Source organism: Prionailurus bengalensis, chromosome X (genome assembly GCF_016509475.1).
Source record: "Prionailurus bengalensis isolate Pbe53 chromosome X, Fcat_Pben_1.1_paternal_pri, whole genome shotgun sequence".
Taxonomy (NCBI): domain Eukaryota; kingdom Metazoa; phylum Chordata; class Mammalia; order Carnivora; family Felidae; genus Prionailurus; species Prionailurus bengalensis.
In genome coordinates, this window is record NC_057361.1 from 28,365,399 (window position 1) to 28,383,121 (window position 17,723).

A 17,723-nucleotide genomic window follows, 5' to 3' on the forward strand; every position below is an offset into this window, starting at 1 on the left:
TATTTCCGCCATGTGCCTTTGCAAAGGGAAGGAGAAGTTCAATTTACTCATTCCCAAGAGAATAACTTTTGGGTGACTCAGATCTGAAGTCAACCTATAAATGCTCTCCCCAAAGCAAAAGCCTTGAAGACCAACTGGTTTTTCCAAATTCTGTGACACACTCCACTTTTCCCACTTACCCAGAGTTAACACTTTGGCTACATTTAACGGTAACCACCAACAGAGGTTTGATTGTTTTGCCTTGCCTAATTGGCAGATTCCACACAAGTGACTTATCTCCATGACATTGTACAGTAGTTGCATTTCTAGCCTGCCTTGTAATAAAATGCTGTACAAATGGAGATGGCAAAAGGTCCTGTCACAGAACACAGAGAAGCGTATCTGTGATATCCATGGTGTAGTTGCAAGGCTCGCCAACTTTTCTTTTTCTGGCCTCCAACAGAGGGAGAGAGGGAGGGAGGGAGCGAAGTAGGGAGAATGGGATACAGAAAGAGAAAGAACCAGGCAGAGGCCTCTGACCTGAGTAGAATTTAAATGGATTCCGGGCCACAAAATCTGTGTCTTTTCTTTGATTTGTCATCTGTAATCATCTCTTAGAAAAAGAAGGAAGATGACTAAAGAATGTGATGTCTATCTATACATAGCTAACAACCCTACATGTTATCTTAGGTGACAAGTGTGGCGATGCAGCTGGGTGGAGTTGCTTTCCTCGACTACTAGGGTTGCTGATGTATTTGGTTGTCACGGGAAATTGCCTTATTTTCATTCACCTACAATTCTTGGGAAGAAAAGCTGCAAAGCGAATTGATGACTACTTAAATCAGGCTTTAGTTTGGACTCAGTTACTTCAAGAAAGAACATTTATCTTTTTCTGTTTTATGAAACATGGCAAGAATAATAACAACAAAAAAACATACTCCTTTTAAGTATGTACTTTTAAGAGAATATATGTTACCCATTTAAATAAATTCAACTACTGGGACGCCTGGGTGGCTCAGTTGGTTAAGTGTCTGCCTCGGGCTCAGGTCATGATCTTCTGGTTCCTGGATTTGAGCCCCGAGCTGTCAGCACCGAGCCTGGAGCCTGCTTCAGATTTGGTGTCTTCCACTCTCTGCTCCTCTTTCGCTCATGCTCTGGGTCTCTCTGTCTCTCTCTCTCTCTCTGTCTCTCTCTCAAAAATAAATAAACATTAGAAAGTTTAAATAAATTCACTTACAGAGAACAAATGGATGGTTATCAGAAGGGAGGTGGGGGATGGGTGAAACAGGTGATGGGGATTAAGGAGTGCACCTGTCCTGAGGAGCACCAGGTGCTCTGTGGAAGTGCTGAATCACTATACTGTACACATGAAACGAATATTATACTGCCTGTGAACTGGAATTTAAATAAAAACTTTAAATAAATAGATAGATAGATAGATAGATAGATAGATAAATTTAACTCCTTTATAAATTGTTTCATTTTCTTAAATCATTTTCTTCTCCCCATAATTGCTCCAAGTAAAAAAGATTCTTATCAATTGTCAGGCTTTCTCTTATTATTCTGCCATTTCTCTTTTGGAATCCCTCCTGGCTTCCTCATACTACAGAGATCCAGTGTCAACATCATTCCCTCTGATGTTACCAGCCTTACTCTTGCCCTTTCCTAAAAAGCCTCACATTCTAAAACCAACAGAAAAATTAAAACCAGTATTATTTCCAATGTGAAGATATGGAGAACATGAGAAAAAGTAATTACTTTTTTTAAAGATTATTTATTTTGTGAGAGAGAGAGGGAGAGAGAGCACACTAGCAGGGGAGGGGCAGAGACAAGGGAGAGAGAGAATCTGTGCTGTCAGCGCAGAGCCGGACTCGGGGCTTGACCTCACCGTGAGATCATGACCCAAGACAAAATCAAGGGTCAGACACTTAACTGACTGAGCCCCCAAGGTGACCCTTATGAAAACTACACATTTATTTAGTGTCAAAGCTGGATAGTACTCTGGCCTCCAGGTAAGAAGGCTGTCACGTTGAGTTCTTTCGCAAACCAATCTTGAACCAAGGATTTAGGTGCAAAGAGTTTAATTGGGAAGTGATCTCAGGAGGCATTATGAATGAGAATGTGAGGCAGTTTACCTCATGGACACCTCGGCCCAGTCTTGCTGGGACACCTTTGAGAGATTGTGGGAATTAAGAAACACCTTGGGATTGGCCTACCATGGGCCAAGGATTCTTGGGCATTTATCCATCATCTCCCATTCCTCGTGGGTTAATTAATGGAAGCTCTCAGCACTAACTCTGCTTCCTTCCCACCCCCAAACTAGCTGAGACTCTCTTGTGGCAGCAAATGTCTTCAGACACAGAGAAGCCATTAGTGTATACAGAAACTGTCTGCATGACACTTCCAGAGCAGGCCAAGGGGAAGAGGGTTGCATAGTGTCTGCAATAGGAGTGCATGATCCACACATAAAATGCGGTCCAGTTTGACATCTAGCACTGGATCTAAGTTCTTTATCAGATGTTCACTTAAAACCTATGTGACAGGGGTGCCTGGATGGCTCAGTCGGTTAAGCATCCGACTTCAACTCAGGTCACGATCTCGCAGCCCGTGAGTTCGAGCCCCGCGTCGGGCTCTGGGCTGATGGCTCAGAGCCTGGAGCCTGCTTCAGATTCTGTGTCTCCCTCTCTCTCTGCCCCTCCCCCATTCATGCTCTGTCTCTCTCTGTCTCAAAAATAAATAAACGTTAAAAAAAAACCTATGTGACAAATTAGCCTCTTTTCATGACAACTTTCACATGAAAATTAGAATACAGTTGATGTTTTATTTTTTTTCCCCCTGGGTGCAGAGTACCTGGATTACCATAGCTATAGCTGTCTCCATACTGCTCCACTGTAAACTGCTATGGCCAAAATGGCTGTGAGGGCGGCAAAAGCGAAGGCCAGCCTTGTTTGTTATTGAATCAGAAGCTCATTACATAAGAAAAGAACTCTGCGACTTAGAAGGAACAGTATCTTGCATCTGTAAAGAATAACTTCCAAGCTACCTCTGAAAAATGTTATAAAAAGAGACAATAAACTTGAGCGAGATGCAGATTTAGCAGGAATGAGTTGAAGGAGCAGATATTTCCTTTCAAAGCCATGAATCCAAGAACCACAGAATCCTAAATAGAGTTGTCAGATAAAATCCAGGATGCTAACTAAGATCTCAATTTCAGATAAACAGTGAATAATTTGGGACATACTTCCACTAAAACAGTATTTATTGCTTATCTGAAATGCAAATTTAACTAGGTTTCTTGGATTTTTATTTCCCAGATTTGGCAAGCCTACTCTGGACCAATTATGAAGGTTATTCTGTGTGTGTGTGTGTGTGTGTGTGTGTGTGTGTTTCTTGATGGACTGAGCAAGCTCTTGTTCCTATAGTAAAACCCAGAGCTAGTTTTATAATGGCTATTAGAATGAAGCACTTTCAAAATTCCAACTCAGAAATAACTGTCACTATTTGCCGGCAACATGACTTTAAACACACAAGATCCTAAAGACTCCACTGAAAACTGTTAGAACTAATACATATAGTAAAATTGCAGGATACAATAACATTATACAAAAATGTGTTTATACACAGGAACAACAAACTATCCAAGAGAGAAATTAAGAAAACAACCCAGTTTACAATTGCTTCAAAAAGAATAAAGTGCCTAGGAATAAATTTAACCTAGGAGGTGAAAGATCTATATACTAAAAACTACAAGATATTGATGAAAGACTGAAGAAGACACAAATAAATGGAAAGATATTTCATGCTCATGACTTGGAAGAATTAGTATTATGAAAATGTCCATATAACCAAAGCAATCTACAGATTCAACGCAACCCACATCTAAATTCCTACGGCATTTTTCACAGAACTAGAACAAACAATCCTAAAATTTGTACAGTGCCATAAAAGACTTGAGTAGCCAAAGCAATGTTGACAAAGAAGAACAAAGCTGGAAGCGTGATCTTCTCTGATTACAAACTATATTACAAAGCTATAATAATCAAAACAGTACGGTTTGGGCATAAAACACACACACACAGATTGAGGGACTATAATAAAAATCCAAGAAATAAATGATGCATATGTGGTCAGTTAATTTACAACAAAGGAGGCAAGAACGTACAATGAAGAAAGGCCACCCTCTTCGATAAATGGTGTTGAAAAAAGGGCAGAGCCACATTTAAATGAAACTAGACAACACTTATACCATACACCAAAATTAACTCAAAATGGATTAAGACTTGATGTATGAACTGAAACCATAAAACTCTTAAAAGAATACATAAGTGGTAAACTCCATTACAGCAGTCTTGGTGATGATTTTTTTTTTGGATTTGACTCTAAAAGCAAAGGTAATAAAAGCAAAAATAAACAAGTGGGACTACATCAAACCAAAAAGCTTCTGCACAGCAAAGGAAACCATCAACATAATGAAAAGAATAACCTAATGAATGGGAGAAGATATTTGGAAATCATATACCCAACAAGGGGTTAATATCCAAAATATATAAAGAACTTAAACGACTCAACAACAAAAACACAATCAGATTTTAAAATAGGTAAACGATCTGAATAGACATTTTTCCAATAGGCACATCAAAAGATGCTCAACATCACTAATCATCAGGGAAATGGAAATGAAAACCATAATGAGCTCTCACTTCACATTTGTTAGAATGGCTATTATCAAAAAAAGAAAAGAAAAGGAAAGGAAAGAAAAGAAAAGAAAAGAAAAGAAAAGAAAAGAAAAGAAAAGAAAAGAAAAGAAAAGAAAAAAACACGAAATAACAAGTGTTGGGGAGGATGTGGAGAAAAAAATAACCTTGTCCACTGTGGTTAGGAAAGTAAGTTTATGTAACCGCTATGAAAATCAGCATGAAGTTTCCTCAAAACACTAAAGATAGAACTATCATATGATCCAGCAATTCCACTTCTGGGTGTTTATCAAAACAAAATGAAAACAATAAATCAAAAAGATATATGTCCTCCTATGTTCACTGCAGCATTATTTACAATAGCCAAGATATGGAAACAACTTCAGTGTCCACTGATGGATGAGTAAAGAAGATGTGGCATGCGTGTGTGTGTGTATGTATTTATACATACATATATACATACTGCGATATACTCAGACATAAAAAATGAATTCTTGCTATTTGTGACAACATGGATGTACTTTGAGGGTATTAAGCTAAGTGCAGTAAGTCATACAGAGAAAGACAAATACCATATGATTCCACTTCTATGAAGAAGATAGAAAAAAAAAAAACAAATCTTACAGATAAAGAGAACTAAATGGTACATGCCAGAGGGGAGAGGGGTGAGGAGGTGGGCAAAATGGCTGAGGGACAAACTTCCACTTCTAAAACAGTAAATCATCTGTATGCAATGTACAGCCTGGTACGACAGTCAGTAATATTGTAGTGCATGTTTGAAAGTTGCTGTGAGGGTCCATCTTTATAGTTCTCATCACAAAATAAAAAAATGTACAACTCCGTATGGTAAGGAATGGTAACTAGACTTATTCTGATCATTTCACAGAGTAAACAGCTTTTTGAATCATTATATCATATACCTAAAATGTGTATTATGTTAAATGTCAATTTTATCTGAATTTAAAAAATGGATACTGAAGAAAAAAAAGAAACCTGGAGAAATCCTACTCACAGAAACAACAAATGCTTTTTGGCGACCAAAGAGCATAACTTGTAAATATACCAATAAACTGAAAAAAGATACGATGGAAGTATTGCAAATAATAGATTCTGTATTTCATGGAAAAGCAATGTTACAGATGTTCATTTTAATCAAACTTCGCCTGTTCTAAGACTTTCTGAACTGAAGGTAAAAACGTACAAAAAAATCATGCCTTATTAGTTAAATTTGCATTGCAAGTAATCCCTACAGAGTCCCTCTTCCAAGAAACCAAAACTTTAATAAATCACATATCCAGTGTTGTTGTCCTCCAGGAACGCATTTGATATTTTTTCAAATATGAAAAGCCTAATTATGCCACATTTGAAAAACACAAACGTTTCAGAAAATATTAGGTAAAAATGACTCTCAAACTCTTCTTAACTGAAGCTTTAATTCTTTCCTACCTGTAAACCCTGATATATGTATAAATGTGTGCATATAAAACACATATGTATACACAGAGTTTGTTGTCCAGAAGAAAGCAAACAGCATTAAATATACTAACCTTATGTTGTTGTACTTGGCGTTTTAGGTCTTCAATATCAGGTCCAAGGGGCTCTTTCTCCATTTTCCTTGTTCTCTCTTCTGTTTTAGTTAGCCAATCATTTAACTCTTTCAGTTGCTGATTCTGAAGATCCATTAGAACTTTATGTAAGCTGAAAATGTGAACGATGTCTATTACTACCTCTATCAAAATAACTTTACTTATTATTATTAAACCTAGAAGATCAAACTGTTGATGTTTTAATCTATGGCATGTTCACATTGTTTGGCATCTAATAGACATTAAGAAGAGAAGCAGAGCCCATGATTAATCACTACTGAAGTTATTCTTTCTCCGGCTTATTATAGTTCATACATCTTGAGTTTTAGAAAGTTTCACACAACTAACTAAATGTGAACATGTTAAGTAAAGTGTGACCCATCTCTGATAATTGAACTAACAGCATATCCTGGAAATGGTTCATTTAGACCTCCATTATTTTAATATGTATGGTGATTAAAGATGGCCACAAATTTTTTGCCACTCTGCCCCAGAATCTACTTCCCATCCTCACGAATATGGACTAGCCTTGTGATTTGTTTTGACCAACGGAACATGGCAGATGTGACACTCTACGAGTTCCAAGTATAGATGCTGTAAGGGAACAAGGAAGCATTTATACTCTGTCTCAGAACCCATCTGCCATGGTGTTAGAAGACCAGGCTACACTCCTGAATGATGAGAGGCCATGTTGTAAGTGACTCTAGAGGATAAAATGCTATCTTAAAAGTTGAGCCTCCTGCTGAATGCAGGCCAAAGAGTGACCTCAGCCATATCACAATTGCAGAACAACCACCGAGATGAACCCTGGCCACATCCCTGCTCTACAGAATCATGATGTAATTATAAAGTATTGTGTTAAGCCACTAAGATTTAGAGACATTTGTTATGCAGAAATTGATAAGTGACACAGATAAGTTTACAAAGATGTAAACAACAGTGGGCTGGGTAATGAATTTAAAGCCTGGCTATATGCCCTAAAACCAACTTAAACCTTCTCAATTAGATTGCCAGCATCAGGGACAAGGGACAACATCTTGCTTATCTGCATGGTGAGGATGAAAATTAAAACAGGTTATTTTATCCATACAATAAAAATAGGAGACTCAAATGAGAAGTGTTAATACCTATTTTGAAGTAAATGTTCTTCATGAAGACAGGTTTAAAGCATTTTTAGGAAACTACAGTATGCTGAACATTAATCTTATAACACTAATAAAGAAGACATAATTTGAATTAGGAATTTACTATTGTGATTTATAAAATTTCTACCAGAAATTTCCACTAGTCAGCAGGTTTAAACACACAAAATACACACATAGTTGAGGATTTAATATAATTTAGATTTCACCATTTACTGATCTTTTACCTTTCACAGACACATGTTCACTGAGGCACACTGCAGTCAAAAGCCTATGAGAATAAGCTTTCATTTATCAAGCAAAAAAGGCAGTCATCTTCTTTTTATGAGAAGTAACATAAATGAAGAAGCACCCATTTAAGTAAAAGCAAAAACTCAAAGATGCTAGTTCAAGCCTCTTAAAGAATATCATCCTTACATTGTAAAGTATATAAATCATTCACTTTATTGGTTCAGTCTACCCCTTGAGAACTGACCCGAGAATAAGATTTCATGAGAATTAGCTACAATATCACTCTTTACTTTTGTTGTGTTTCCTGCCCTGTTTGTCTTTACATTAAGATACAAATCTCACCTTTCAAAAACTGAAGAAAAATTCCCACAGTGTTATTTATACTTGAAGAACTATTACAACACACATTGTTCGAGTTAAGAAGCAATTTAATTTTAAAATATTTACTTCCTTTTTTGTAAACTTTTAGACAGACATTTCATTCAACAGATATTCACTGAATTCCACACCTATGCTGGAAACTCCTAGTGAGTAGGATGTCCCTGTGGGGAAGCCTCTGGGAAGAGTGAACTTTGTATGGCTTTCCTCTGGCCTTTAAGAACAATTTTTTAATGTTTATTTTTGAGATGGAGAGTGCCAGTGGGGGAGAGGCAAAGAGGGCGGCGGCGGGGGGGTGGGGGGGGTGGGCGGACAGAGGATCCGAAGCAGGCTCTGTGCTGACAGCACGGACCCTGATGTGGGGCTCGAATGAACCATGAGATCACAACTGGAGCCAAAATTGAATGCTCAACCGACTGAGCCACTCAGACGGCCCTAAGAATAATTATTTTCACTATAATGTTCAAAAATGTTTTTGCTTTCCCAAGGCTGCTACTTTAGAAACTCTTAATTATTCAGTAATGTCTGGTCACTATTTACTGCTTTCCGTGCAGGCGTTATATGGAATAAGTTAATAGGTGGTAAAAGGTGCTATGCTTCCTCTGCTCACTGAAGCCTGCAAATAGACAGCCTCAATATATGCAGGTGAATCGCAAGCCAGAGTTCTCAGAATGAGCAGCAGGGAAGTGAATGAACAGGGGCTCCTGGCAATGCCTGAGCAGAGACAGAAACAACCACTAGGAGGCACTGCTATCAGAAGCCTGTTTAGAAGCCTTTGCAACACAAATGCCCCTTTTTTAAATGTGGTAGAAGAAGGGGTAACTTTAGAAAGGGGTGGGAGATAACTACCCCTTGGGTGAAAATATCTTTAAAATAAATTTTTAACTATATTGGTTAACATGTATTCAACACTTTTCGTGTGATAACTGTTAGTAACCATAAAATGCACTATTTCAGTGGATCCTAAATGATGGAATGAGATCTATTTGTGCTTTGCAGAATGATTTTCATGGCAAAAGGGAAAACTTATGAAATTATTTTAGTATGTCTTGGCATATATCTATATGGCTGAACAATATATGCATGTGTATGTATATACACGTACATACAGGGAGTCTACATATAACTTCAATGCGTATATAAAATCAAACAGTTTAGGATGAAGCTAAGTAAAGATAATTATTTTAAGAAGGAGTCTTAAAAATAATAAAAGTGCAGGGGCAACTGGGTAGCTCAGACAGTTATAAGTGTCTGACTCCTGATTTCATCGCAGGTAAGATCTCATGGTCTTGAGATCAAGCCCCGTGTTGAGATCAAGCCTTGATGCTGACCCTGCTTGCAATTCTATCTCTCCCTCTCTCTCTGCCCCTCTGTGGCTCGCAACCTCGCTCTCAAACTAAATAAACATTTTTTTAAAAAGAAGAGTGCAGATATGAATGAAATTGTGAAGGTGGAACATGACTGACATGTTTGAAAAACACCGAATAATTACATTTGGTCTTCATTATCACTTACTGAGGTAGATAATACCATTATTCTTTTATTTCTGAGGACAATGGAATTCGGGAAGGTTAAAGAACTTGCCCAAGTTGTCTCAGTGACAAGCTAAGACAGTATATAAATGCTAAACTATCTGTGACCCAAGTCTGTGCTCTTAACTTTGACTTATCTTCCTTCTTTATGGACTTACCTTCCTTCTTTATGTTAGGTTGGGTCATATGAAGCTGCTAATACATGAGTTTTCATTCCATGAAAATGACAATTTCATATTGTTCAATTTAAAATATTATTAAAGTGAAAAAGAAATTCCACATTTCCAACTAACATTCTAAAGATGCCAATAAATTAGGGACATTTGTCAAATTCATAAAATAAAAATCTACCACCCATGGGCAAGAAAACAGTTTGCTTTCTCCTTGGTTTCATTTTATGGTTTTCAGGTGGTCATTTGGAAAGGCCTGTAAAAGCGAAAGGAAAATGAAGGATAAATATGTGACTGGCAATGGAGGGAGAAGACCGTGAAACTAGAACAAACTAGCACCAGACTGGAGATAGTTCTGACAACATCTAGAGGCAGAAGCATGTCAGGATATGATGCTGGGAACTGCTACAGCCAACTTCCAATTGTAAAATCATTTAAGGACATAAGGAGGCTACCAAAACCAATAAACTGAAAGGAACTAGAGACTATCATGGCAAGTGAAATAGGCCAGTCAGAGAAAACTATCACATGATTTCACTCATACAATGACCTAAGACATAAAACAGACGAACAAAGGAAAGAGACAAACCAAAAAATAGACTCTTAAATACAGAAAACAAATTTGTGGGGCACCTGGGTGGCTCAGTCAGTTGAGCGCCCGACTTCGGCTCAGGTCATGATCTCACGGTTCATGGGTTTGAGCCCCCATGTCGGGCTCTACACTGACAGCTCAGAGCCTGGAGCCTGCTTCGGATTCTGTGTCTCCCTCTCGCTCTGCCCCTCCCCCGCTTGCACTCTCTCCTCTCTCTCTCTCTCTCAAAAATAATAACTAAACATTAAATATTTTAAAAGAAAAGAAAAGAAATTCGGTAGCTGCCAGAGAGGTATTGGGTGAGGGGATGGATGAAATAGGTGAAGGGGATTAAGAGTACACTTAGCTTGATGAACACTGAGAAACATATAGAATTGTTGGATTATTTTATTGTATACTTGAAACTAATACAACACTGTATGTTAATTATACCCTAATTAAAAAAAAAGAAAGAACCTCAGATTTTGATGGCACTATGGAGTCATATACTTAACGTATAGCTATCGTACCAGGGGATTTATTGTAATGTAAGACAATGACATCCTTATGGTTTGAACCAGGGCTTCCCAAACTTTAATGTGCATACAGATCACCTGGGGAATATGTTCTACTGTGGATTCTAAGTCTAGAGAGGGGCTGAGAGTCTTCATTTGTATGCCCAAGGGATACCAATGCTGCTGGTCCATAGGTCACACCTTAAGAAATGATACTATAAGGCACTTGGATTTGGGTTATTTGTTAGTTGCAGTAAAAAAGCATTTTAAGGAATACCATTTTCCAAATAATTTTACTGAAGATCTGTCTCTCACTCCACACCCTGCTTCAGGGACATACCTCTATGAACATAAAGGAAATTGATGCAAACATAGAGTCTGCTTTACAGAGACTTTGTTGGACTGTAGAAAAGCATTTCTACTCTAGCCAGTACTGCCCAATAGATCTTTATAACAATGTAAATGTGTATCTGCATTATCCAATACTATAGCCACCAGCCCCGTGTGGCTATTGGACACTTGAAATATGGCTAGTGTATGTAAATGAGAAACTGAATTTTTACCCATATCTAATTATAATAATTTAAATTTGCAACTAAAAAGATGCATGTGGCTAGTGGCTGCCATACTGGAAAGCACAGGTCTACACCAACAGATAACTGGCTTGACCATAGCAAGGAATCCTTACTGGGCAGTCTTTATCCATAGTATTATATTATGTCACATAATATTTATAAGGAATTATATCCTGAGTTAAATTATCTAGCAATAAATATAAATAGGATTTTCTGAAATTTTGGTTCTCTAGACAGATTTATACATGCCAAAACTGTACATGTTTTCTTAAATCTCAGCCTATATTTTATAGTCTAACTAGTGTTTCTTGGGCTTTATGGAAATACATTATAAGATATATAAAACTACTTATGAAAACATAATAATATGGTAGGCAATATACTAATAAATATGTAAATGTATAGATTTCATAAATCCTAGAGACTTACTATTAAAAATTACCAAGAAGGGGCGCCTGGGTGGCTCAGTCAGTAAGCATCTGACTTCAGCTCAGGTCATGATCTCGTGGTTTGTGGGTTTGAGCCCCACGTCGGGCTCTGTGCTGAAAGCTCAGAGCCTGGAGCCTGCTTCGGATTCTGTGTCTCCCTCTTTCTGGCCCTCCCCTGCTCACACTTGTCTCTATCTCTCAGAAATAAACATTAAAAAAATTAAAAAAAATTACCAAGAGGGCTAAACTATTTAATAAGCTAGGTTCTCAGGCCCAATTTCCTACACTTCATAATGACTTGCTTATATGCAATTCTCAAATAAGAAATACAACTAATGAAAGGAGGTAAAATATTAATGTGAATTTACAAATTACAAAAGAATCCTCAGTGGTGTTAAAATATGCATGTTATACATGCAAATACAATACAATCACATGATTTAAGCTGTCAATAAAACCTATATATTTGATTTAAGGAGGGCTACCAGTATGAATTAGAGAAACTGAATTTTTAATGCACTTTTTACTTTCAAATGCATGCCATTTTGTAACTAAAATCACACTGATAAATACCAAAATTAATTTATTCCCTTATTCAAACTGTTGGCCTGAAAATCTCAGCAAAATGGTTTTAATGACTAGATTATAGAGTTTTGATTTTAGCTCACAAATTGTTTATGTACAGCTAGATGTTCCAAGAAGGCTGAAGTATACTTACATATGTAGTTATTTTAACCCCCTTGTATAGGTTTTTGTTTCATTTCCTCTGTTACAAAAGTGATCGATGAAGGTAATGTTTACACAGCAGGTGTTTATTAAAACTATCACAAAATGGTGATTTAGTGCAATTTAAATCCAACCAGGTGCTTCCAGTGAATATCCAGGGTCGAAAATGAGTGTGTTGCTTTAACTTGAACCAGAAGCATGGAGGTAGGCTTAGGACACATAAAAATGTCTTTACTGAATTATTTATAAATTAATAATACTACATAAGGAGTACATTATCTACTAAATAATCATTTTGACCTTGTACACTTTGGGACATTTAAATATCATTTTATATATGAATAACAAATTATATTTATCGTGTGTCAGACAATAGATGTGTTACTATAATTAATCCTAATGATGCAGGAACTGATCTTAGCCCCAATTTACAGATGGGGAAACAAAAGTATACCTGGGTCAAAGGGCAAACAAGGGGAGGTGGGAAACTGGGACTCAGGTCGTTTGGCCCTCGGGCCTACTTTGCCATCATGCTGTACTGTCCGCACTGATGTTATTTTTTTAGAGCTGATTTTCATACCTATTCCTCATTTCATTTATATCAGTAATTATCAGGATATAAAAACAGAAGGTAAAAAAAGGTCATTTAGTGGGTTTTTATAGCGATTGTCATCAATGGATAATTTTGTTCTTTGTTCTCACCAAAATGAGAAGTACGGTTGTTACTATTGAGACAAATGCTCTTAGCATAACGTTTACATTAGTGGTAGAAACCACAATACACTGAGACCCGATTTTCCTCACACATATGGTGACAAGGTAAAATAAATGACCAGATATTTTAAATATTTATAATGTTTCACTAAATGTAAGAATCAGAGCATGATATATCCTAGGCAAAGCAAAACCGACAAAAAGAACCCCACCCTGCTTTAAAATAGGAAAGCGATATTGATTTTTTTAAAGGAAAGTTTCAGTAATGCATATACAAACATACGTAAAGGCTTTTGTTGTATGGCAGTAATGAATGGGCCATATGAAGCACATTAGTAGTTTTCAGCTCTCAAGGTTTGGGACATTTATCAACGCTCAATAATGAATACCGTGTGAAATGCAAGGTTCAAAACCGAGAATCCAGTAAAACCAACGACCTCAAATGTGTCCAACTTTCACCATCACTGTTACATGGATAGCACCACCTTTCCCACCCCTGCGTCCACCACCGCTGTTGGCCGGTTCCCACTCTGAATTTCTGAAAGTGTAGTATGTGCATCTGTGCAGTGGCACCCCTGCGCCCCCCTGACTCAATAAATACATCCTCTTTCCTCCAAGTCCTAACCATCCCTTAAAAAAATCCGGCTGCAAAGGCTGACAGTGGACACTGGTCTTCGAGCTACTACCAGTAGAGTAGTTTCCATTGGAGAACGAAGAGAGGCAAAGGTCTAACCAAATCATATAAAGAGGCTTTCCTCGCCCCTAAAACCAATGCGTCCATCCTCCTCTCTACGGCACCACCACTCCCACCAACTGGTAGGCTGACATGTCTCTTGGGCCAGAAGAGAAAGCAAGAACAGGTCATGTACATTTATCAAAAGCTCCCACTAAGCCTGAAAGCGCCCTGCAGCTTGTATTACAGCTTGTATTACAGCCTGCAGCTTGTATTACAGCCTGCAGCCCGGTCTTGGAGGCCCCAGTGTTTACTCTGCGACCTCACAATAAGTATCTCAGAAAGAATTCACCTGCGAAGTTCCCCTTCCAAAGGCTAGAAATAAAAATAAATTGTCAACCCTCCCTCAAAATTAGATGCGTATGAATATTTATTTGTTCACTGAATGGAATGTGAGAAATAGCAGTGTGCCTAAAAAGGATTCTGTGAAACAAAAATGAACCACTGTTTCCAAAGTCCTAATCTATTTTTCTCCTCTGTCCATATAACTCAACAGCAGTTTAATTATTGATATTCTTCAACTATCCAGAGCAAGATTAAAGTTCAAAATGCAAACAAATTCATTTGCATTTTGAAAGCATAAATTCAAAATAGTAACAGTAACACAATAAAGAAACTGCATGGCTGGATGAAAAGATTCTTGTGGCAAATACATTATGGCAACCCTCAATTCAATCTTCCTGATTAAATACTTACAAAGTAGATGAAGACACTCGCAGATGTCATCACAAACCAAGGACTACTATTAAATACAATGATTGAAAGATTGTTTAAATTATCCCTAGTAAGAATGAGAAATGTTGACACCCAGAGATCACATTCATTTCTATGGCAATAGAAGCCTACTCAAATTCAAAAACTGTGTCACTATAGAACATCTGGCACGGTGCCTGGCATATACAAGACACATGACAAATATTTCGTGAATGAGTAAGTGGTATCATTGAATTATCAATCAAATATAAGACATAATACAAAAAACAGGAACACTTTCCCAATCTGAAATATCAGAATTCAGATTATTAAAATGTCCATTTCCATAAAAGCTGCTCCTGTTAAGGATGTCTATTAACCTAATTTGAACCATTTTTTAATCCTAAATCACAAAGACATCATTTTTCCTTTTGTCAGCTCCGGCACACTGTTTCGCAAACATGGCCAGCACCCTCCTGCCTCTGGAATTTTCCATTTGTTTGCCTTTGCCCCAGCTACCTGCATGGCTTATTTCCTCCCTTCATTTAGGGCTCTGCTTAAATATTACATCATCAGAGAGGCCTTCCCTGAGTGCATACATACAATAACACACACAATGATGTTTCCTTCTCTAAATCTATAGCCTGCTTTCCTTCCCTTTTAGTCATTTCTCACCAACTGATACATTATTCGTATTCTTTAACTAACTGTCTCCTCCCATGAAGAATGCAAGCTTAATAAGAGGGAGTTAGTCTGCTTTGTTCACTTAGATTTCCCCAGTATCTAAAACAGTGCTGGGAATATAGTAGATAAGAATTGTTAGTGAGATGGATGAATGAATGACTAAACTTAATTTTCTAATTATCATTGTTTATCTTTGTGAAAAAGCATTCTTCCAAAAAATCCTACTCTCTACTCTCATTTCTAAAAATTCCAGAGATTGGGCTTTCCTATTTGCAATTTAAACTATAAGAGTCATATACTTGTTATTACTTGAAAAAGGACTATCCATATTTTAAATGCACATTATCTACACAAAAACAAATTGTGATGGTCAGTCATATCCATATTTGAAAAGGACTATCCATATTTTAACTGCACATTATCTACACGCAAAAAATTGTGATGGTCAGTCATATCCATTTCAACCTGACCAGATTGCTGTATGTTAATTACTGCTGCTTATTAGGCCAGTGATTAGTTGTCAGTACGCACACGTTGTCCCTCTTGTTTCTTCTTTCACAAAAATCTTGCAATTCCATTAGTCACCCGTGTGAGATACTATTACCATTGAAGGATTAAATTAGACATCACCAGCATTGTTTATGGAGCTTCTAAGAAAATAGTTCAACTGTTTGTCCCATCCCTTGATAGAAAAATAGGGACAAAAGATATTAAAAATAGTGGTCTACAAAGAAAGAGTATGGATTTATACTATTCCGTAATTGTGCCAAGAAGATCAGTTCTTGTCAAACTTTAGTGTGCTTAGGAATCACTTGGGATCTTGTTAAATGGCAGATTCTGATTCCATAGATCAGACGGAGGACTAATTCTGCATTTTTAATAAATTCTCAGGGAATGTTGCTCCCGCTAGTTCTTGAACCACCTCGATCTCTAAGAAATTCTCATTGTAACATTGTTAGAAGAATTTAAAAATGAATTAACAAAATGGTGATATAAAATCACATATAAGAGCCTGAGATATTGCATCGTTAAAACGCTCACTACAACACATTTATCTGACAAACTAGAACTACCTGGAAAAATTAATTCATTTGTTCATCCATTCATTCCTATATTCACATATGCGATAGGTCAGCTACTTCACTTGGGAGAAAACCCACTATTTGTTCAGCATCTCCTTTGCTCTGTTCACTTACAAAGGCCATCTCATTTCAAGACTGGAACATACACTCGGGGGAAAAGAGATGAACCAGATTTGTGAGACATATTTTTCTCTCCAAAGTGTTGATGGTGATTCACGACTGTTTGCCATGTTAGGGCTTGCGTTTTCACCCACATACTATTCAGATCTCTCCTCCTGCTGATGTAAACCAGGGTGTAACTTCACCTGGCCTCCTTCCTGACTTGCTTTCATTTTCTTCCTTCACCACCACCAAGGCTTTACTTTCCCCCTGCGTGTCCTAACCACAATTATCAGAGAAGCTGATGGAACTTGCTGTGCTTATCTTGCTTGATGAGTCCTTGTAGAAATGTCAGGAAATCTCTTTTTCTCTCTGCAGGTTGCATTTTTCAATCAAATTAATTAGTTTATTCATAGAGAAGAAGATTTGCTGTTGTCCTTATGCCAGTTGTCTTCTCACGCTTCCACAGTTGGAAATTTTGCCTTTTTCTTCTCTCTCCCTCACCTCCCACCATCCGAAGGGTATTCTCCAGCATAAAAGGAATCCAAACAAAAAATGATTTCACCTCCTGTCCATAAGGTTGCCAACTCGAGGATGGCAACAGGCACTGTCCTGTTTTCATTATTTTATTTTAACTATGCAATCAGGGTCACTTAGTTCTTTCCAATTTCATAAATAAAGATTTTTAATTGACCGACAGCAGCTTATGTTAGTGCCAAGGCTACCTTAACAAACTTCTTTACTGCATTAGCTTCATCGTCAGCTCACATCTATGAAGGTATCAGAATTGTAGTGGAAAGAAATTTATAGAATTTAAGAATCCAATGGAAATGGAGGAATAAGAGGAAAAAAGGAGGGAGAAGCATCTGCATGTTTATGTTTTTTACTGGCATTTCTTTATAAAGCACACTTCTAAATATTTCCATTGCAAAATTTTTTTTTAAATTTTTTTTTCAACGTTTATTTATTTTTGGGACAGAGAGAGACAGAGCATGAACGGGCAAGGGGCAGAGAGAGAGGGAGAACAGAATCGGAAACAGGCTCCAGGCTCTGAGCCATCAGCCCAGAGCCCGACGCGGGGCTCGAACTCACGGACCGCGAGATCGTGACCTGGCTGAAGTCGGACGCTTAACCGACTGCGCCACCCAGGCGCCCCTCCATTGCAAAATTTTAACTACAAATGTAATTTCA

The 17,723-nt window shown here is 37.5% G+C and overlaps 1 protein-coding gene across 6 annotated transcripts in view; it reads right to left on the reverse strand.

The window, feature by feature from the left end:
• Positions 1-17,723, reverse strand: part of DMD (dystrophin) — a 2,018,590-nt gene that overhangs the window by 1,446,462 nt on the left and 554,405 nt on the right. For all 6 annotated transcript variants that reach the window (XM_043570319.1, XM_043570321.1, XM_043570317.1 and 3 more), the window contains exon 12: positions 6,221-6,371. In XM_043570319.1, coding sequence (XP_043426254.1) covers positions 6,221-6,371 — 151 coding nt within the window. The remainder of the gene's footprint in view (positions 1-6,220; positions 6,372-17,723) is intronic.